This window comes from Trametes versicolor (assembly GCF_000271585.1).
Source record: "Trametes versicolor FP-101664 SS1 unplaced genomic scaffold TRAVEscaffold_2, whole genome shotgun sequence".
NCBI lineage: Eukaryota > Fungi > Basidiomycota > Agaricomycetes > Polyporales > Polyporaceae > Trametes > Trametes versicolor.
This window is the reverse complement of record NW_007360322.1, coordinates 2,003,562-2,026,411: the sequence shown is the minus strand read 5'-3', so window position 1 is coordinate 2,026,411 and position 22,850 is coordinate 2,003,562. Positions and strand designations below refer to the sequence as shown.

The 22,850-nt window shown below is 57.2% G+C and overlaps 2 protein-coding genes across 2 annotated transcripts; both read left to right on the top strand.

The window, feature by feature from the left end:
• Positions 1-300: 300 nt before the first annotated feature.
• TRAVEDRAFT_56220 (uncharacterized protein) lies at positions 301-17,639 on the top strand (the record flags this gene model as incomplete). Its single annotated transcript, XM_008035795.1, has 39 exons — positions 301-381; positions 525-788; positions 845-1,018; positions 1,082-1,145; positions 1,198-1,238; positions 1,287-1,333; positions 1,397-1,511; positions 1,569-1,981; positions 2,246-2,250; positions 2,309-2,372; positions 2,429-2,529; positions 2,671-2,806; positions 2,863-2,908; positions 2,963-2,990; positions 3,037-3,063; positions 3,120-3,134; positions 3,196-3,284; positions 3,337-3,613; positions 3,735-3,787; positions 3,847-3,895; positions 3,964-4,051; positions 12,569-12,641; positions 12,700-12,792; positions 12,855-13,122; positions 13,176-13,273; positions 13,328-13,395; positions 13,445-13,588; positions 13,642-14,003; positions 14,059-14,161; positions 14,214-14,353; positions 14,448-14,508; positions 14,835-14,934; positions 16,497-16,583; positions 16,636-16,767; positions 16,826-17,072; positions 17,130-17,144; positions 17,201-17,313; positions 17,370-17,393; positions 17,461-17,639. The coding sequence occupies 39 exons, from the start codon at positions 301-303 to the stop codon at positions 17,584-17,586; spliced, it is 4,431 nt and encodes a 1,476-aa protein (XP_008033986.1). The 3' UTR covers positions 17,587-17,639.
• A 2,195-nt stretch (positions 17,640-19,834) lies between these two features.
• TRAVEDRAFT_17514 (uncharacterized protein) lies at positions 19,835-21,755 on the top strand (the record flags this gene model as incomplete). Its single annotated transcript, XM_008035274.1, has 3 exons — positions 19,835-19,900; positions 19,961-20,195; positions 20,248-21,755. 3 exons carry the CDS (start codon positions 19,835-19,837, stop codon positions 21,753-21,755), a joined length of 1,809 nt encoding a protein of 602 aa, XP_008033465.1.
• Positions 21,756-22,850: the final 1,095 nt, after the last annotated feature.

Genomic DNA, 22,850 nt, shown 5'->3' with positions numbered 1-22,850 from the left:
GTGCCATGAGCCGTTCATTGGATTGGCTTGAACAGAATCAGCAAGTACTCAATGCGTCGGAGCTCGCTATCACGTCCGTCGTTCAAAGGTATGTTCGCGTGGTGTTCGCGCGCGAAGTCGCATTGACAGACAACACAGCCCGTGGTTCGACTCCTTGGTCATACCAGCATATTGCGCCGTCCTTTCTGGCGTTCTGTTCATCTCTCCTGCCGTCAAAAACGCTCTTCGCAAAAGAAATGTCGAAGATAGCATTCCAAAATCGGGTGCTCAGGCACATGCGCAACCTTACTCCCTTCGCCGATGCGTGAACTCTGTGGGAAGCGTCAAGATCTTTGTGTTCAGATTCTTGCAACTCCTGAGCATTATTGCGCTGCTCGCTTTGTCAGTGTTTACACCTCTGCACGACACTAACTCGCACGCACGCATTGTGGGCCCATTCACTGTAGTCGACGTCGTTCAAGTGGTCCTCTACGTACGTGGATCCATCCGTAACGCTATGTTCATATCTGACTGCTCTTGCAAAGGTTTATCTGTCGATACTCGGCACTCTTGCCACGTTTTGTGGCACGAAGGTCGTCTTCCGCGCGTTTGTCCACCTGTCGCTGCTTCTCTCAGTGGTCTGGGGTGTATACATATACCGCGACGTTTGGCCCTTGGCAACTGTGGACCTCTCCATGGTGGATGCGAGTGACGGGGCGTTGTTGTGGATGCGAGTGGCTTTGCTCTCGTTCAGTGGAGTATTTGTACCCTTGTTCTGCCCGAGGAATTACATTCCCATTGACCCGGAGGTATGTGGGCATGTCTCCGAAGGATGGTGGCTCGCTGAACTACTTTCCCCCCATAGGAACAGCTAGAATTGCATCCAGAACAGACCGCCTCTCTATTCACGCTACTAACTTATATCTCTGTGGAGCCACTGATCTGGCTCGCGTGGCGCGTCCCACGGCTGACCTACGAGATGCTCCCCCCGTTGCCCGAGTACGACCGCCTGAAGAGCCTGGTTGGACGGAGTTTCCATGTGCGTCTCCCTGCTTCACCACGCTTCCAAGGGACATCGGTGCTGATTATCCCTACTATATAGCGTTTAGACCCGCTGCAAAACCGTTCACGTAGACATCTCGCATTCGACCTCATCAGTGTTTTCCGTGAGTTGTATATGGCACAATTTCGCTCGCTTCGTGTTAATGCGCATTCTAGGATATGAGCTGCTCAATCTAGCTGCAATGTCGATCACTGCTGTAAGTGTAATGCATTGTCGAGATTTAGCGTACTCTGACCGTCTACAGGTCCTCGCTGCATTTGCCGCGCCTCTGAGCATCAACCAGCTCCTCACGTATGTCACTCAAGCCCAGATCTTCTCTCTCGGATTAACCCTATTGTCTTCACCGTAATGCAGCTATCTAGAATCCGACAGGACAGTGACTCATGTCCGGCCTTGGTTCTGGATCGTGCTCTTCTTTTTGGGAAAGGTGTTCAAAGACATCTCCGACCAGTGGTTCATGTTCCACGAGGTACTGCTCTTACGAATCCCCATTCCTTCTAAGTTATAATATTGACACCTCGGACAGACAAGGTTGTGTGTGCGCATCCAAGCGATCATCACCGAGCTTGTATTCGAGCACGCCTTGCGCGTGCGCATGAAGGCGGAAACATCCAACTCGGCGCCGTCGAGTGGCGTCAGTACGGCTGCTGCGACTCCCGACAACGCGTCTCAGGTTGGCGCCCACGGCTCGCAGGGTGACGATGACAGTGACGGATCAGCAGCATACTCGCCAGCCGCGACCTCGAGTACAGCAGGACCGCTCGGTACGCCCGATGCCGCCAAGGCGAAGGCGAAGGCCACTTCGAAGCCTGAGGCTGGGAAGGAACCGGAGTCCGTTAATGTAGACGACACCAAGAAGGAGGAGAGCAAGCATCTCATCGGGAGGATCAACAACTTGGTCTCGAGCGACCTCGCCAACTTTGAGAACGTCGGAATACTGTACCATTTCGATCAATTCAACAAGCCCTGTGACCGGTGACCTGGTTCGAACAACCGACAGATTCGACGGCGCCGGGCGGGCGGTGTGACCGACCGCTACTTTCGACCGATTTGGGCGCGCGTCAGCGCGCCGGAAATTTGGCGCCCGTTTGACCCCCCCGACGGCCGTTTTGGTGACCTGTTACACGACCGGAAATTTCGACCGACAGAGGGCTTTGTGACCCGTGACATGTCGAATTGATCGAAATGGTACAGTATGTGTAGTGTTCGTCCGTACGTCGTCGCGTGCAGCTAAGTAGCGTAACAATCGGCTGAAATGCTGCCCAGTGATCGAGTCGCCCTTCCAGATCGCGCTGTGCATCGTCTTCCTGTACCAGATTCTCGGCTGGAGGTGCGTTACTATCAATTATTTTGACACCGTGTAGAAGCTCACGAACCCATGTACAGCGCCATCGTTGGGCTTGCAGCGATGCTGATGTGCCTGCCGCTACCTGGATACTTGACTAAGCACATTCAGGGCGCACAACAGGAGAAGATGAAACAGATACGTCCTTCTTGTCAGCGCCACGCGTTTAGACTGACATTCTGCAGACCAATGCTCGTGTCCAGACTGTCACAGAGAGTACGCTTGACAAGACTTTGCTTCCTTTATCTGTGAGAATGGCATACTCACGTTGTCACCATTGTAGTGATGGGTGTCATACGCATGGTGAAGTTGTTCGGATGGGAGCCACGTATGGCTGAGCGGCTTGACAAGAAACGTGAGGAGGAGCTCGTGGCGGTGCGCAAGACGAAGCTGCTCAATTTGAGTATCAACCTCTTCAAGTACGTCACATCCAGTTGAGAAGTGTTGCGAGTTTTATTTGCTGATACTACAACAGCTTCTTAATCCCAGTGGTGATTATGATGTCGACTTTCTTCACTTACGTGAGTTTTCTGCGAGCAGCTGTGTGCGAACTTAAGATCTAACCTTCGATACAGACTGTGATCATGAAACAGCAACTAACGGGTAAGTGTGCAACTTCCCACCCTGACGTCGTCTAATCTCCCTATAGCATCCCGGGTATTCTCCTCCATGTCCGGTGAGCACTCTAGCGACACACTGATCTAGTCCTAATAGCTAAACTGGAGTCCACAGTATTCGACATGCTTCGTATCGACCTGCAAGCCACCTTTTATATGATCCCTCAGCTGTTTCAATGTTTGTACTCTAGACAATTTACTTCACTCTCCTTCGCTGACTATATATTTCTCTGTCACAGCGAAAGTTTCAATTGAGAGGCTCTCCGACTTCCTGCGGAACGTAAGTGTTGTTCGTTCAGGATGATTCTGTCATCAGACTGACGTCCCACCAGACAGAGCTCATCGACGAGTTCGATGAAGACAAGGATTCCGAGGCTGCCGAGGTCTTGTTAGACACGATCCCTGACGATATGAACGCCGTTATCGGCATCTGCCAGGCGGCATTCACTTGGTCAAAAGACATGTCGCCATCAGAGACACAGGGCGAAACGCGCAGATGCGCGTTTGTGCTCAAGATTGACGAAGAGTTGGTCTTCCAGAAGGGGAAGATTAACCTGATCACAGGTGCTACTGGTACCGGGAAGACATCTCTGCTGATGGCCTTGCTTGGTGAGCTCTATATTCACTTTGCGCGGCTATGAGACTGGTCTTGACATGCGATTGTGGTTGCCAAGGGGAGATGCACTATATCCCTTCCAGTCTGGACTCATTTTGAGCCTTCCGAGAGCAGGTGGTGTGGCGTACGCTGCGCAAGAGTCTTGGGTACAGAGCGACACGATCAAGGTATGTGATTACTTGTGCGTTGCTCTTCGGCGGAGTAACGGGTACTCAAAACCTCGCAGAATAACGTAACTTTCGGAGCTTCTTACGACGAAGTTCGGTACAACAAAGGTATGTTTGTGAAACCTGATTAATACCAACGTGAGTCGCAATTACTGACATGCACTCCTCGCTACTAGTCCTCGAGCAATGCGCCTTGAAGCACGACCTCAACTTGTTCGACGCTGGAGACCAGACGGAAGTTGGCGAGAAGGGTATCACACTGAGGCACATACTAGACCGGGACACTCTCTTCTGTTGTGGTTTTCCGTTTCCGGCAGGTCTACTTACTGCCGTCGGGTCAAAGCGCCCGCGGCCGCCTTTCTATTTCCGACTTTTCCCGCTCGCGCATTACGGCACGAGCCCGACTCTCGCTCGCTCTCTCGCCTATCGATGGGCTCTAGGTACGATCTTGATAGCGCCGGCCTCGCGGCCGTCTGATATACTCGCCGCCCAGTGTTCGCTCTCCCTCATCGTTCGTATCCCCCGAACGCTGAGGTGAGCTTCCACGCTGACTATACCACGGACGTTTACTCACTCGTAGCACAGACATTCGTTTATTCCCCTAGGTAGCTACGAGCTCAATACATAATCGTTCGTATCCCCCGAACGCTGAGACATTCGTTTATTCCCCTAGCTCCCGCATCGGCTCTAACCTTCACATCTTCTACATTGTCTGTTCAGTATGTTCAGTTGGCGAGGGTGCAACCAGCTACGTCTATTAGACGTAGGCCCGGTTGCAACCGCTTCCCGAAACGTCGAACAATAATTAAATGCCCATGTGCAGCATTGAACTAGCGATCTCCGAAACGGAAGAGACACACTAATCCACTCAGAGAGTCAGCAATTCCCGATTCGCCGCTGCCCCCACTGCCCCCCGATGCCCCCCGGCAAGCGCCGGCCATTAAGCGCCCGCATGTCCGGTACCCCCGCGCGATCGAGTTGTTCACCTCCCGAGTAGAAGACCGTCCCTCCAATGTTCATGTTCGTGTGCGCGCGATGCTGCCTCTACTTTACATACGTCCACTACGCTGCATGATGGACAACCCTACCCCAGCTCCCATGGTGCCTACAACAGCCGCTACCATGCCCGTTGTACAAGCGGCCGGCTCACCTCATATGCGGTACGAGTTTGTAGCTACGCCATACTCCATGCCCTCCACCGGGGTCTCCCAGACGCAGAGCAACACCTGCGCCGAACCTGGTTGTAGGTCAGGCCAGAAGCTCGCTAGTAAATGCACCCGGCAGCGGTGCAAGAAGCACTGCCTTGACCGACCTACGCCATGCGGGTTTCGGGCACACGACCAGGAACGCAAAGCTCTGGCGATGCACCCGACTCCCCCCGCCTCCGACATGTTCTCTCTCTCTCACCCTGAGCCAGCAACCCCGTCCATACCAGCGCCAAGTGGCGGCGGCGCACCAGGAGACCCACAAACTCACAGTACCGGCCCGGCGGACATCGCGCGCGTTCACCGCGCAGTCATGCCGGACGAACTCAAGGCGGACTGGGACGCCGCGATGAGAAGGCAGCTTCAGAAGAACCACGCAGAGGCTGAGCGCCGCGAGAACATGCTGATGGTCGAGCATACGTTCTACATTGAAGCGTGGGTGGTTGTGAGTACATCCCGGGCTACCATTAGACTAACTCAAATTCACACTGACTTCTATTCGTCATAGGATGGTTCCGTATCAACTCAGATACAGGTTCAAGGACCGCCATCGTGGCCGACTATCGAGCTCGCAAAACTATCTCATGTGATTCAAGACCTCGGCCTCGTCAATGAGCGCGCCGTCCAACGCTTCAACCTCGCGACGCGCTCGTGGGTTAATCTACAGCTCACCTACAAGATCAAGGTCCGCTCCCAAGAACATGTCCTCATTCGCCGTATCGGCGTCGTAAACTGCGTCGACCTCGACGATGTGTGCCTGCGCGCGTCGGGCATACGAGGCCGCCTGAACGGGCTTGGGAACCCTCAACGCATGGTGGCCCCGCTCACGGCGCCTGCTTCCCACCCGACACAGTCGTACTATGTGCCCCGTCTAGGTGTCCCGTCCGCCCCGTACACTGGGGCGATCTCTCCCGGTGCCTGGCTGGATCCTAGGCTTACGACGCACACGGCTCTCACTCGGCTTCCCTCTGTGGCGACCCCTCCTACGCTGCCTAGTACGGACTCGTTGATGTCTTTGGTGACGTCTGCTACGTCGGCTATGTCTCTCACCTCGGATGGTCTCATGTCGTCGCGCTCATCAGCGCAGTCGATGATGTCTACACACGTCGGCGATCTAGGCGGCTCTGGGCTACCATACGACCCTCCGCGCACATCTGAACTGCCGCCAGCCCCCGCTCAGCCGACTGTCCCATACGGTGCAACGCCCGCTCTCATGCTAACACCACCGGCTCCCCTGTTCCATGTCTACCCTCTCGACACGCCCGCGGCCGCCACACCTGTCTATGCTGAGCCGCATCATCCCGCGCGTCCAAAACTCCGGCGCCCGGAACTACCGAAGCTTGCTGTTGACGATCTCGACCAGCACTGGGAGCACAAACTCGTCTATGCCCCGCGCACTTCGCAAGCATGGCCCGCAGGCTTCTACGCGTGCGATGTCGCGAAGGCATTCACATTCATCGGCGACGACGGCGATGACTTTGGCGGTGAGGACCCAGAGCAGAAGATCACGCTGGGCGAGCGGTTCGAGTACGTCTTCGGGAGGCAGTTCAAATCCACAACCTACCAGCGTTCACGTCGCGCTTGGGTCAACTCTTCGCAGGTGCAGCGCGAACACGTCGCTAACATGCCTCGGACGAAGAATGCCACCTGGACGCGGGCGCGTAAGCAGCTCGACGGTTGGCAGATGGAGAACGGGCACAAGCGGGGACAGGGTAAGCACGCTGGTGAGGATGAGGAATTGGAGTAGCTTCGCGGCTGTAAGTGTCTATATTTTCTCTGTTCAATAGCTTGTCAGGACTGCGTCTCTGTCTCGTGCCCATGTACTCCGTCGTTGCCATTTTATGTATATTACCCCATCATCCCAGGATGGTAATAAGCTACCGCTCGCTCGGCGGTCACAGAAGTGCGCCGCCCTCTCGATGCTCACCCCTCACCCTCCCGATGTCCCCCAGCCCTCCCGATGTCCCCCAGCCCTCCCGATGTCCCCCAGCCCTCCCGATGTCCCCCAGGTCAACCAGCTTCTGTGAAACACGGAGTGGCCTACTTAAACAGCGGCCTCGCGCACCGCGCACACCTTCACCCTTTCCTCCCTCCTCTCATTACCCCACCCGCGACACCCTTTCCCCGTCCATCCTCATCCCCATCTTCTATACTCCGTCTTCGCCTCCGCCGCGTCTCCGCCTCCGCCGCTCCCCGCCTCTGCTATGCCTCGTCGACATTGCTCATGTTGCCAACAAGATGAGGACGACCTTGACTACCTCGACGAGGGCGACGAGCGCTGGGGCCCTGTTACACGAAAGGACTGGCGCTGTCCCCACTGCGGACGCAAGCTTGTCATCCGGCAATGTCTCGATCCAAACAAAGCAAACTATCTGCGACTTTTTGTGGCGGTGAGTGTTGCCTTATCGCTGGTGGGCTTTGCACTCACACCCCATACACAGTGCGAAGGGTGCCGGTCGAAGGGGCATTCGCCATACTTCCGGTATTGCAACCACGCACGAGAGCCCCCCGTTCGCGCTTTGAGTGCACCAGCAGGCCCAGCAGCACGCCACAGAGCAGGACGTTCGACGTCTCCAGGGGAAGCCGGCGCACAACCGCGTTGCCCCATCTGCGGGACCTCGCGCGTCGCCGGACGATGCGGACGCCGGTCATGTCGTAAGCACTGTGAGGTCGCTGGAGGCTGCGACCTCCATCGCTCTCTCAGCGAGGGGGATTTGAATATCCTCGGAGTCCAACCCACATCATCACCCTCCGCGTCCATGTCCCCGCGGTACGTTCCTATTTTATTCCTCCGCTACAAGGCTTGACATTGTCCTATGATCCAGGTCAACCCCAACACCGGAGTACACAAGTCCTGCTCAAGACCCTGTCGCGCACGCACCCTCTGCGCGGGCGATGGGGAAGGAGCCTGCCGGGCACGCAACCTCTGCGCGCGCGCGGGCCTCGCGTGCTGCAGAGCGCAGCGACACCTCCGACGACCCCCCGGCCTCCGCGCGCTCAAGAATGAAGCGTCCGGAGCGTCCGGCACACGACCTATCTTCTGAAGAGCCCCCGATCTCGGCGCGCGCAAGGATGAAGCGTCCTGCGCGCGATCAGTCTTCGGACTCTGGGCGGCCGCGGAAGGTAGCGCGCCCTACAATAACACCTCCTCCACCAAGTTCGCAGGAGGATGACGACTTGAAGGCAGCAATCCAAGCGTCGCTGGCCGACAGGGTCTCTCACAGCGCCCATGCGCCATCCCACGCGCCGTCATCATCATCATCTATCTCGCACGGCGCTGGCTCGTCTATGCGGCGTGGCACTGGCTCTGGCTCTTCTGTCCGGCGGGGCGGCGGCGGCGCTGGCACTTCTTCCCAGCGCAGTGCTGTCCCTTCTGTCTTGCTCGGGGCTGGTACTACCTTGTCCTCATGCTCACGCGGCCCTCCGCCTTCTCACGCGTCATCGTCATCAACATCTATCTCGCACAGCGCTGGCCCGTCGTCTGTCTGGCATGGCACTGTCCCTTCTGTCTCCCGCGGTGCCGGCCCCTCGTCTGTACGGCTCTCTCTGTCCACTCCTGCCTGGGTCCCCGCTGTGGCGTCAGGATCTGGGACTATGTCTGCGCCTGCGTCTGGCCCTTCACAAACACCATCAAGCTACGAAGACGATCTGCAGGCAGCGCTGGAGGCATCCATCTCCGACATGTCCCTGCCGCAATCGATCCTCCGTTGCATGGAACCGGGACACCCGGGCTGCGAGAACTGTAGCCACACGGATGAAGACGACGACGATGAATATCTGGCGGCCCTCGAAGCTTCTCGTGCTGAGGCTGTACATACCGCGGCGGCCCTCGACACACGCGCTAGCAGTCCTTGGGGCAACCTGTCGGACAGCGGTCAGTCAGCACACGAGGCACTGCGCGACTCCACCCTCGCGTTGCTCGCTGATCTTGATCGCCTATCGCCCGCACCCCCCTCTGAGGGCAGCCCATACCTCGACACCAACGGTCGAGAGATGCTCGCTGTCGTGCGCACGTCTATCGCTCTTATGCGCTCAGAAACACCAGACAGTCTGTTTGATGAAGACGCTGATGAGGAGGAAGCCCTTCTCGACGCCGATGCCACACTGCGAGATGCACCTCTCCTCACCTTCAGCGGTAGCGAGTCCGACGCTTCACTCCCGAACAGGCTGTCTCCACCCCGAATCAAGATCGAACATGTCGATATCGACCTCACGCTTGACGACTCGGACGACGACAATGTAGTCCCCCCACCCCCACAGGCCCCACCGCGCCGGATCACCACACCGCACCCGCGCCGGCTCATCAAGATAGAGCGTGTGGACATCGATCTCACGCTGGATGATGACGAGGAGGATGCGGGAGTACATGCCTAATCCATAGCATTCATTCATTATCTGTCGTTTTGTTGTCTACTACCTGAATTAGATTGTCATATTTTCTGTGCCAACGATGCGTGAGCAGGTGCGCGGCGGTCTATGAGCGGGCGTGCAGCAACACGACGTGCCGGTGTACAAGTATGAACGGGCATTCACGCGCGCAACAACGCGGTGGCAGAGTATGGGCGGACCGGGCGTGCTCATGACAACGCGTGCACCGTCGTGCGCGACGGCGGTGAGGAGGCGCACCGGTGTACGAGCGCGCAACAACGCGACAGCAAGGTATGCATTGTACGAGCACGCAACGACGCGACGGCGAGGTGGGTATGCATGGACACACGGCGAGAACCGCAGCGCGGTGGCGTACAAGGAGAACTAGACAACGAGTATGTGTACAGTAACCCTCAGACTATGTAGATAATACAGTACTGCCAAACCGGAGCTCTCGTCGGTATCCCGGGATACATCCCTCGGCCTCGAGCTTCGCCCGCGTCAGCTTATTCTTTTGCAATATCATCTCATCTAAGAAGAACTCATACTTCACTGCCCCCATCTCCCGGACGATTGCGTGATACCCCCCGAACCAGACGTTGGTCTGTTCGGCGCGCGACGAGTTGAAGAACCACGTGTTGTCGTCTTTGAGGAGCTCCTGAAAAAGGTGTGGGTTGCAGTGGAAGGAGCATTTGATGTCCGTCTTCTTGTGCTTGCACTTCCAGTGGAAGACGTCCACCGGTAAGCCGACATCGAGATGGAGACGCTCGCGCGCGCGCGCGGCACAGTACTTGAAGAGGCCGCAGTTATTGTCGTACCACACGTAGCGCGGCATCGAGCCGGGAACCAAGTGCTTCTTCTTGATCATGTCCTGGCAAAGTATTAGAACACGGTAAGCGTGGAGAGAAAGCACGTACCACGACCTGCGGAACGCTCTCAGCCCCATAAAACGTCTCCCGAGATGTGATGATGCCGCACGGACGGACGATCAGCTGCTCATTGTGAGTCCGCCGCCGTCCGAACCGTGCGCGCACGCGGTGGTTCCCGTCCGCCGTCTTGTCAGGACAAGGCCCGGGCACCTCGGCCTCGATGTCTTCGTCGATGGCGGCATCCGGGGCGATGGCGTCGGTGGGATGAGCAACCTGCGCCCGCTGCAGCCGCGCCCGCAGTGTGAATATGGCCTTGCTGGTCGCCAAGAAATGCTCCTCAACGGACGCGTGGAGCTCACAGGTGCGACACCCTAGGCGATGAGGGACGGAGCAGCCGTCCACCACACATAGAAGCTCCCAGCTCTGGTGACCCGGGCACCAGCGGTCTTGAGGCGTCCGTAGCTCCCGGCGGCAGTTGTGGACTCCGCAGCACGGCCGCCCGACGTCGATGCCGTCCGTGATTACACAGTCCACATAACCTAGAAACCCCTGTCAGTTAATGAGCGCAGTAACAACGGAGCACGTACGTGTTACGCCATCGGGGTCGTCGAAACGGCGGACACACTTAGTGCACCAGTGGGCCTGCTCCGGCTGTCCAGATCGCTGGATGGAGCGAGTGCGCGCTCGCATGGCGGCTGTAAATCTATCCTTCTGATGCCCGCCGTTCGGTACTTCGAGCACTTGCCCTCGATCCTCGCTGTCGCGCAGTAGTGCTAGAATGAGCAGCCCGTCCGATGTGTGAGTTCCCTGCAAGCGGAAGCGGGAGTCCTCGGGCACGTCATTGCTCAGCTTGGCCATGGATTGGTGATATATGTGTGCGGCGTTCGTGGAAGAAGTCCATGAGAGGACGGACAGCATGGTGAAATGCTCGAGTACGGCGCGTTCGATGTACTTCCGGCCAGATACCTGTATGTATTCGGGTACTCCTGCATAGTATTGGCGAATCTCGTCTCGTACGACGTAGTTCGGATAGTATAACGCTTTGCATTCTATGGCAGATATTAAGACGAGTGAGTTCACGAACATGAACCGTCCCTTACTTTTACAGGTGAGATGAACGGCGTGGGCATCGTATGCACCGCGCGTCATCGTAAATACCTGGACGGGATTCGGGGCATCATAGAGGCGAAGAGCGCGTCCGTGGCCGGCACATGAAGGGTCTGTACAGACTCGGGGGGAGGGGTAGAGCATATGCTCCGCTTGCCATGCTACGTGAGGTGAGAAATTAGGATGAGGGGATTGCACGTACACAACAATTGATCCGGCTCCTCGGTGAGCCATCCGTCCACCAAGCCGTCTTCGCCGGCGGCACTGTCCTCGAGAATATCTGCTCCCTCGGCCCAAATCCAGGCTCCAATCGCAGTCCAAAGCGTCTGAACGCAGTCCTCAGACGCGCCCAGACGGCAGCTCACGAAGGCGAGGATGTAGGGGGGAAGCTCGGCGGGAGGGTCGTCCGGGTTCCAGGAGGATGGCATCCGGTGCAGAATCACAGGCAGAAGCTTCGAAGAGAGACGTATAAACTGTAGAAGTGTTCCAAGAGATGCCCCCAGAGCACCATGAGAGCCAGAAAGAGCGTGTATTAGAGAGGCAAGCGATAACATGGCGGCGTATGTACAGGACTGAACAGAAACGAACGCGAGCGACGCGACTGGGGCCTGAACTCACGGGCGCTTCCCGACTCGGCGCTTGCCGGGGGGTAGCAGGGGGTCGTACGGGGGTTGCGGGGGGCAGCGGCAGTTCGGGATTTGCGACCGTTCTCAATCCACTACACCATTAGACCTTGTTACTTCTCCTTTGGCTTAGGGCTGTGTGCTACCTTAGGGTTCGGCTTAGGGTTAGGGATTAGGGTTAGGTAGCGCAATATATGGACTTCCTCCCTCCCCTGAGAGGAGCCGGTCTGTAGAAATTGCGAGAACGAGGCTTTAGTGTGCCCGCCTGAAGGCTCCCGGTTCGGGGGACCCCCCGAGCGCAGCGAGGGAGGGGAGGGAGCCTGAATGGCGGGTCCTCTTCTCGCCAAAAGAGACCCAATATATTGCAATGGTTCTGCATACTTGACAAGCCTCTATGGTGTAGTGGTTCACGCCACTGTACTGTAGTCCCAAATGTTCGGAAGCGCGGTTCAATCCCCTTCAGTGGCATTAATTGTCTGATACAGTGGAGATGTATTTTGTAGATAATGCCGGGCGAGCAGTTGCAACCGGGTCTACGTCTAATAGACGTAGCTGGTTGCACCCTCGCCAACTGAAGTCCCTCGTCTGTTGCTAACTCTAGGTGCACAGTGGCGGTCAAAAAGCTTGCATAACGCTGGCTCGAGCCGTGTACTCTTCGGCCGAAGTGCTTCTACTAGATGATGTAGGTAGCACTTGTTAGAGCGTGCTGTCTGAGTACTCACTTCACCCATGCACAACAGATACTCGCTGCGCTAGACGTGCACACTTCAAAGTGGATTGTTGAGCGGTGCCTGAGAGGCGAGCTCCTGCAAGGACGTACGGTAATCCTAGTTGTGCGTATAATATTCGGGTCTAACTAGAATTTGAGCTGAACAACTAACATGCCTCTCTTCAGACACATAACGTCGCCATGGTCAGCCCTGTTGCGGATTTCGTCGTTGCTATGGGTTCGGATGGGCGCATCTTGAGCCAGGGCTCCCTCACGAGCACGCTCGAACATGACTCGGAATTACTCAAGGAGATCACGGAGGAGCGTGCAGAAATTGAGAAGGCCGAGCAAGAAGTCACCACGCCGAAGCCCGAGACTCTGAAGGCCACAAAAAGCACCGGCAAGCTCGTCGTTGCAGAGGAAATGGAAGATGGACACGTTGGATGGACGGCTTGTGAGTACCACCATTGTTCTGTTCATGCAAAGCTCGCTCATGTCATGTCACAGTCAAGCTGTACATTGGCAACATGTCGAAGAGGCCGTTATTTTTCTGGCTCATATATTTGTCTGGTCAAGCCATGCGCCACATCTTCGTCAACGTCCAAGTAAGTTACACGAACGAGCATCAATCAAAGCATACTCTGATCTATATGCTGTAGACGTGGTACCTCGGGTACTGGGCTTCCCAGTATGAGACACACCCTCCCAGTGAGGTCCAAGTTGGACAGTGAGTTGTGTCGCAGGCGATAATACATTTCTCGACTAACATGTTACAGCTACCTTACGGTGTACACGCTCTTGGTTGTAGCGGGAATGGCAGCTGCCACATTTTGCATGGTCTACTACGTCTTCGGCAGCCTCAGGTCCGCGAGGATCGTTCATCAAAAGCTCGTTACTTCCGTTCTAGGGACTACTCTACGGTTCGTCCATGCGGCTTCTGCGAGTTCGCAAACCTGATCGCCTCGAGTTGCAGCTGGCTGGATAAAACTCCAACCGCGCGCATCATTGCGCGATGCACGGGCGATATTCAAGCATGTAGGTCCCTTCTCTCCCGTCTGCTCTGCAGCCCCAGGTCACCAACAATTGTGTCTACAGTGGACGTTGGAATCGCAGGGGCGACGGAGCAGTTCGTGGACAGCACCATCTACATGCTCCTGAAGATGTTCGCAGTTGTGCTGTTTTCCCCTGTCTTCGTCGTCCCTGCTATCATGGTTGCTTTAGCGGGGTGTGCATGTGGTAACGTGTTTATGAAAGCGAAGCTGTCTGTCAAGCGCGAGTTGAGCACCTCCAAGGCACCGGTGTTGAGCCATTTTGGCGCAGCCATTAGCGGCATTAGTGAGTATATTTTCAGGGGCCGAGTGTACTTTTTGTACTCACTACCGATCTACAGCATCGATCAGGGCATACGGCGCACAGGAGGCATTCAAGAAAATCGCATACGCTCGTATCGATAGGTATACTCGTGTAGCTGTGACCCACCAGAATCTTAACCGGTAGGCTGCACTCGTCTTCTGCCACCCGCCCTTGCTGACTTGTGAGGCATAGGTGGGTTTGGGCACGGATAGACTTCATTGGGACCATCTTCGCCACCAGCCTCGCCATCTATCTGACGTACATAACCAAAATGAACGCATCCGACACTGGTTTCTCGCTGAACATGGCCAGTCAGTACACACGTCTCTCTCGTGATTTTAGACCGCCGTTCTGATGCATTCGTCGAATTTAGCGGCATTTAGCACTGTCATCTTCCGAGTGATCCTAGAATTCAACAAGGTCCAGGTCGCAGGTGGGTGCATACTCTGAATGGAGGCCATTCTGACGCTGATATATCTGGCGATAGGCAACAGGTCCAGTCACCTTCGTGCGAGTCTCATCTGTTCAGCGGTACTACTGTACCATTTCGATCAATTCAACAGGCCCTGTGACCGGTGACCTGGTTCGAACAACCGACAGATTCGACGGCGCCGGGCGGGCGGTGTGACCGACCGCTACTTTCGACCGATTTGGGCGCGCGTCAGCGCGCCGGAAATTTGGCGCCCGTTTGACCCCCCCCGACGGCCGTTTTGGTGACCTGTGACACGACCGGAAATTTCGACCGACAGAGGGCTTTGTGACCCGTGACATGTCGAATTGATCGAAATGGTACAGTAATTCTGCTTCTCGCAGTTTGGAATGTATACAACAGTATCTGCGTATCGAACACGAGCCGAAGAATACTCCAGAGGGTGTGCCGCCAGCGTATTGGCCAGCAAGTGGGAATCTTTCGGTTGAGAAACTCTCCGCGCTACACGGATGGATCAGACTACGAGGGGGGGGTAGGCGCAGCCGCTCTCCTGTACAAGCCCGGGGACGAAGAGCCCGAAGTCCTGCAGCTGCATCTGGGCCCGTCCTCCCGGCATACTGTCTACGAGGCGGAGATCGTGGCGACGATCCTCGGCATGGAACTGCTGAGGCGCGCGATCCTCTGCTCACGGCACGCCTCCATCGGCCTTGACAACACGGCGGCTATCCAAGCCTCGAAGCTACGTTCTGCGGGTGCCGGGCGTTATTTGACTGACATCTTCCATGCAGCCGTACGAGACCTCACTGGAGCGGGTGCGCCCCAACCTGCGTCTCACACTGCGATGGGTCCCGGGGCACACGGACGTCCCTGGCAACGAGGCGGCCAACACTGCAGCCAAGGAAGCAGCCCAAGGCACCTCGTCAGACACTCAGCACCTCCCGAAGTCCCTCCGGGCGAAGCTGCCGCTCAGTGCGACACGGGCACGCCAGAACTTCAAGGCAGTGCTCGACCGTCGGGCGGCGAAACGATGGTGCACCTCCGTGCGCGGCGTGCGTATGGCTGAAGTGGACGGGACGATGCCCTCGAAGAAATACGGCGTGCTGATCGCTGCGCTACCCAGACGGCATGCAAACCTCCTCGTTCAATTCCGTACTAATCACGTTCCGTTGCAGGCCTACTTGGCGCGCATAGGAAAGGCGCCGACTGCGACATGTCCGACATGCGGCGGTGCACCCGAGACCGTACATCACTACCTCCTCGCCTGCCCCACCTACTCCCTCCACCGTGCAGTACACTTCGGCCCCCTCGGCTTCTCCGGCCGCACTCTCGCAATGCTGCTCAACAGCAAGGACACCCTTCGCCCACTCTTCACTTTCATCAATGCGACCGGACGGCTCCGCACGGTAGTCGGTGCTCTAGTCGGCCCACGCTCGGGTTACCCCGACAGCGACGAAGACGACGACGCCTAACACCTCTCCTCTCCCGCCGTTCTCACCCGCACCCCACCTTTTCTTTCGCATATTGCTTGTTCCTTCTGTACTTATACGGGCACGCTGCAAACATAACCTCCGCGCTGGGACCGGGGGAGTTCCGACGACGCCGGGTGTCTGCCCGGCGGCCGTACCCCTCCCGCAGCAAGAGGCTTTGTGCCCGGCAGCGTAATCGCTGTTGCAAAGTGCGGATAGGTTTGTAACCCGGTGCCCTGCCATGGTATGGCCGGCGCGGTGTGCGCAGCGTGTGGCCCCCCCCTTTTCCTTTTTGCTCGCTTACTATTGTATTCTCTAGCTCGCTGCCTCTACACTCATACTACTGTGCTCGCGGCGGCTCCGGCCGCTGCACCCCCCCACCCCCCTACACATGTCTCGACGATCTCCACCGCACCCCATCCCGTAGACACCCGCGATGTATTGCCTACCATAGGGCTCGGCCCTCGAGGGCAATAAACAAGGATACAAAGAAAAAAGAAAGAAACTCTCTGCGCGTTACTCTGAGGTGCGATCTTTCATTGCGCTCGACAATGACAACGCTCTTTACACCGTTTGTAGGACGGCCCGAAAGTGCTACAAGACATCTCGTTCGAAGTAGCCTCTGGAGAACGCATCGGAATTGTCGGCCGTACTGGAAGTGGAAAGGTGTGTGGTTCCCGACCCATGTAGCTCCAATACCTGGCTCATCAAAATATAGAGCTCGCTCACGCTGTCGCTGCTGCGTTGTATCCTCACGGAGGGCAACATCCGGTACGATGGGCCGGGGCTACTGACTAACAAGGTCAACCTGGATGCCCTGCGCTCCAACATGACCATTATCCCCCAAGTGGTACGTCATCCGCCTTTCGCAGACCCTCTGGCACTATGTGTTGACATTATATATGCAGCCGGAGCTTCTGAGCGGCACCCTTCGCCAGAACCTCGACCCGTTCTCGGAGCACGATGACGCCGTCCTAAATAGCGCCCTGCCCTCCGCCGGCCTGTTCAACCTGCAGAACGAGGACGACCAGTCTCGCATCACGCTCGACACAGAGATCGCGGGAGGAGGTGCGAACCTGTCTGTAGGACAGCGGCAGATCCTGGCTCTCGCTCGGGCTATCGTGAGGCGGAGCAAGCTGCTGATTCTCGATGAAGGTGCGTCTTTAATGGCGTGTAGACGTGGACTGCTTTGGTGACCCCTGCTTCCTACAGCGACCTCTGCGGTTGGTATGTTCCGACCCCTACTGGTGCGCATTGAGGCAAACCATGACGCACATTGGCAGATTACGAGACGGACTCGGTTATTCAAACTTCGCTGCGTTCCGAGCTTGGCAAGGATGTGACGCTGCTCACGGTCGCACATCGTCTGCAAACGATCATGGACGCGGACAAGATCGTGCGTTTGACCTTTTCACCGCTTGACCATTCGTAATTTACTTAACTTCTCTGCAGATGGTCCTCGATACAGGGCGTATCGTGAGTTCTCTCCCAGCAATTCATTTTCCCGCACCCGACTAAGTATAATGCGTTTGGCGCGTTGCAGGTTGAGTTCGGCAAGCCTAGCGAGTTGCTTCAGAACGAGAAGGGTATGCTTCGCGCGCTGGTGGACGAGAGCGGTGATAAGGAGAAGCTTTACGCGATGGCGATGGGCGTGTCGTTTCATGCCTGAGACCTGTGGTCGGACATGGTCATATGGCTTGACTCATTGCTCGTTGTACTCGGACATTGACCCTTAAGTTTAGCCTTTGTGCCCTGGTGCCATTCAGCGTTACGCAGTGTGTGGAGATTTTACGTGCTTCGAAATCGGCAAAGCCAGAGAGAGTGGCTTTGCGAATCAGCGCAATTTGAAGCTTGTAAAAATACTGCGCGGGCATCCTTCATTCGAACACTTCGCCAGCCGTGCGCAGACTGCACGAGCACTCGAAGACACGTCAAACACAGCTCTATTAACGTAACTGCGATACATGCCGTGCACGGCGCGCGTGCGCGCCGCTGCTGTCCTGGGATATTTGATTTGCTTCACGACCTCTGCGACTCCGGCCGTCGCGCCTCGCCCGTCCGCACACACATCGCATGCAGCTGATAGGGCGGACGCATTGACGGCTTTCTGTGGCAGAATGGCCGGCTAACGAACGCTTGACCCCCGTCTCCGAGGGGCTCCCGTTCGCCGGACGCCGATGGCCCTAAACCTGCTTGCAGCGTCAGCCTGGCGATGCGGATGACAGAGGGTGGGGAAGGGGAGGGGCGCACGCACAGACCTCAAGCAGGGGGTGGGTTGGCGCACCCGCGAGAGACATGCGCGCCGGTTCCGAGCCCGCACGACATGGGCGGCCGAGATCGCTCGACGCGCCACCCCGGTTGACCGTGCTTTCACCGCGACGCAGAGGGGGCTGTCGTGTCAGAACGGACGGACGGGGCGGGAGTGGGGATAATGCACGTACTCGAACGTCCTACTCCGTGCGCAAAGCAGTCACCGAACAAAGCCAGGTACCTCAGCTTGACTATGGCTGCGTGAGGCCCTGTGACTTGTAGTGAGTGCCACTCTGCGCGCTGTACAGAGACGTTTTTTTAGGATGAGTCCTTGCTTGCAGGAGAGAGCGGATCGAGGAACGCACCGAATGTGGGTTTACCTCCACACAATCGAGCCCCCCTTGTTTAGGGGAGCGCGGCGACCTCGCGCAAACGGGAGGTCACTTCAGGTTGAGAGAGTCCATGGGGGAACAAACAAGCCGACAGGTCCTGTATTTGTAGGCAGGAGGGGCAGGTTTACACGCGCGGCCGCTTGGTGGCGAGAGCGTAATTTTCTCGTACGACAGCGCCAGCATCGGTTCGAAGGGGGCGACAGCGTGTCGATGGAACTGTCGTTTGCGCAGTCTTACGTTCGCCGCAGTGATCCATGAGCTTAAACACAAATAGTGCGCAACGACGATTCAATTGACCTGACCGCGCCGTGCACAGTGGCGCACAAACTACACACGACCTCCACATGTCCTCCTGCTCGTTAACGATCGGGGCCCGTACAGTAGTCCACGCGAAGCCGAGGAGCGCGTGCGCCGGGATGTCCTGGGTTATTTGATTTGTGTTCTGTCTGATCATCGAGTACGCGCCACGCTTGACGCACACTCGGCCACCAGCACGCCCGGCCAAGTAAAAACTCGACCGGGTTCTTGACCTGTAAGGTCGATGACCAATACGGCCGGCTGTGCAACACCATACGGCGGTGCTACACCTTGCGCCGCTGTGACCAGATATCAGCTTCGAGCGCGCGCCAACGGATTGGACAAAGATACGTACACGAAGCTTCTCTCGGATCTCTATGGCCGCGGGCTGCACCTTGCAACTCCGCTTCTCTCTACGCTGGCCAGTGTCAACCATGGTCATCCTAGACGCAGATGGTACCGACACATCGGGCGACAGCGTGACCTCGCCAACCACCCGGCCTCACTGTGAATGACGCTGGTCAGAAAAGAAGACAAGAAACGAGGACGGTGATTACTGACTCGACGCCCTTGCCGCTCGTCACTGGACTGCCCCGAGCACCTTGCCGCTGCCCCTATCGTCTCGTGCGATGGGCTTCTGGGCCACTGGTGCTTCCCGGCGTCCCGAGTGCACGGCTGCAAAAGGATGAGCGAGAGTGAGGACCGGATGGAGAAAGGAAGCTCACCGGAACCTGGGTTATCTCGCTGCCTCTGAGCCATCCGTGGCTGCTACAGACGAGTCCATTGGAGAGTTGCAACAGGCGCTCGCTTGCGCTGATAAAGGAACGCTTCAGGGCAGGTCTGGAAGCTGTCTCACGTGCCCCAGACGCGTCGACGCGTCAAGACGCGCGCCGTGGCTACCACTGGCACCTCTCTCACCGCTTCAGTTCTCCCGTGTCCCACCCTCGTCTTCTTCCCCTTTCCCTTCTCTCTACCACCATGTCGCAGTCTTCCAAGACCAAGAGGAAACGCACGCGGAAGCCCACGAAGGAAAAGGACAGCCTGGTACGAACAATTTCTACGGCAAAAGATCATAACCTGAACATCGTTCAACCCCGGCTATAGTCGCGTCAGACTTCCTTGTGGGACGCATTCGGCATCAAGTCCTCTTCCAAGAAGAACACCCCACAAGCGTCCGCTGCCACCTCGGAGAACGAGTCTGTCCCAGCCGACGATGTCATCGACATATGTTCGTCTGACGCAGAGCATGTCCCGGAAGACTCGAGCATTCCCCCAGCCTCGTCCAACCCATATCCCGCGGAAGGCAGTAGCTCAAATGAGAAGGGAGAGCTTGCCTCTGGTGAGTCCTATATTTCGTCTTGCTTTGACTGGTTGAATGACTGGTGTTCCAGACGGCAGCAAAGATGTTCCCATCATCATAGTCGACAGCTCGCCATTACGCTCTCCAGCGCGCCCTCGCAAAGTGCTACCACAACATCCTCCCAAACCGTTGTACTCCATCTTCGCACCTCGAAAGCGGCCAGACGACCGGTCATCGTCGCAGACGCCCGCCCCTCGAGGTTCCACTGCATCCGTAGCATCGTTTCCCGACTTTGCCATGCAACACGTTAGAGGTCCTCAAAGCGTGTTCCACTCGTCCCCCTCACAAACGCTTCCCCGTTTACGGCGAAATGATGCGGTGGAACCTGCAGAAGCCTTCGACTACTCACGTCTTACGCGAAAACGTGCCCATGACACTGCACTCAACCCCTCAGCTCCCTCTTCCGACCACTCACACCTTTTAGACGCTGTCACACAGGAACGATTCCACGCCGATATCCCTGAGACGCATCGCAGCTACCCCGCCCTCAGCCGATTCTTAGCAAAGGACCCTCAGAATGCGGACGAAACGTCCGGTGGCTCAGCTTCGTCTCACACACTGTGGAACGATAAATGGAGGCCGCGGCGTGCCGACCAAGTGCTTGGGAACGAGCGGTCTGCACTCTACCTCCGCGACTGGCTCCTGGCTTTGAAGCTGCACATATCTAGATCTGACGACACGGGCAAACGGAAGGGTAAAGGGACCAAACGGCGTCGCATCATCCGGGAAGTGCAGAGAAAGCGCCGCCGAGTGGGTTCTGAAGATCCGGAGGAGCCTTGGCTGGCTGAAGACTCTACCGACGATGAACACCCACCAGAGGTCGTCTGGGGATCGGAAGACGATCCCTACCCTCCGGCGTTGTCGCGACTAAAGCGCGCGGAGACGGACGAAACCATCGGCGACCCACCTTCAAGTCCACCAACGCTTTCCCAGACCACTGAAGAATACGCCTCTTCGCAGCGGTCCAGCACGGTTCCAACTTTTTCCTACAAACCCCCGCGTCTCGGTAGCGAGGTGCACAGCACTATTCTTCTCTCCGGACCCAGTGGCTGTGGGAAGACTGCTGCAGTGTACGCTTGTACGGAGGAGCTCGGGTGGGACGTCTTCGAAGTGTACCCCGGCGTTGGCGAGCGTAGCGGCACAGCACTCAACAAGCTTATCGGCGATGTGGGCAAGAACCACCTCGTCACGCAGAACCAGCAACAAGCGACACCCGAACCCGACATCCGAGAAAAGAAGCCACTACGTCCTAAGACTAATTTCTTCGCTAAACGGGTGGTTTCGGACGACGAGGGCGAGGAAACGCTGATCCAGAACGCGCTTCCGATACCGGAGGTCGAGCAGCCGAAGCCTCAGGCCGAAATGATGTCAGTGGCCAGCCAGTCGATCGTACTCGTGGAGGAAGTGGACGTGTTGTACAAGGAGGATGCGGGCTTTTGGCCAGCGCTCCTAAAGATCATCAAAGAGTGTCGAAGACCGATCGTTCTGACCTGCAATGGTGAACTTCTTTTCCTGATACACTACAACTCGGTTAGCTGACGCCTTTATAGACACCTCCTTGGTCCCCTTTCAAGATCTACCCCTCCAGACGACGCTAGAATTCCGGCCATGTCCTGCCCCACTGGCGGTTTCCTATCTTCAGACCCTGTGCCTTGCGGAGGGACGTCACACAGACCAAACCACGATCGAGAGACTCTACGAATACCCTGAGATCCCTACCGAGGAGCATTGCATAGACTCCGCCCTACACCCGGACCACATACTACGACCCACTCAGGATCTTCGCAAGGTGATCAATCAACTACAGTTGGGTGACCCACTACGGATAGATACCGGTTCGCCAGTTCCATCGGGGATCACGCAGGAGGACCAGTCTATCGAGAGGCTTTTCCGCATCGCCAGATGCATCGAGCTCAGCTCCTTCGTGGACAGTAACCTTCGACCACCTTCGGATGCGCTGTTACGGGTGAGTGAACACCTTACGCTCATGATACGCCCATGACTGACGGCAACGCAGGACCAACTGTCGAACAACGCTTCTCCCCCAGCAGACGACCTGCTCGGGTACCGCCACCTCGTCGCGTCGCCGTCCGACATGACCTCCCACCTGGCCGTCACTTTCTCTACCTACCCGTGGGACGAAGCCATCGCCTCCGACCTCCTCGCCTTCGCGGCATCCGACTACCCCGCCCCCGCCGAGCTGCGCGATCGCGATCCCTCTCCGCACCTGCACCCCCTCAAAGCACGGCACTGCGGCGAGCTGTGCCCTGTGCTCGACAAGCTCAAGGTCCCGCGCGACCTGCTCGTGCGTGACGCGAGCGCGGTGTTCATGGACTACGAGCCGTGGGTGCGGCACATGGCGCGCATCGACGACGCCCGCGCGGCGGCGAGCCTCGCGCTGACCGGGCAGCGTGAGGGTACGCGCCGGACGAGGAACTCGCAGAGGTTACAGGCGCAGGAGGTCCGATGGATCGAGGCGGACGAGGCGGAACTGGAGATTTTGAGAAGGACTGGATTCGATATGGACGATGAATCTGGTATACCCATTGTGTAGCTTTGATACCCTTGCGCGATGCGTTGAGGGATGGTGGCGGGGCTTCGTATGTGACACACGCTGTACTCCTGGTAGCGACC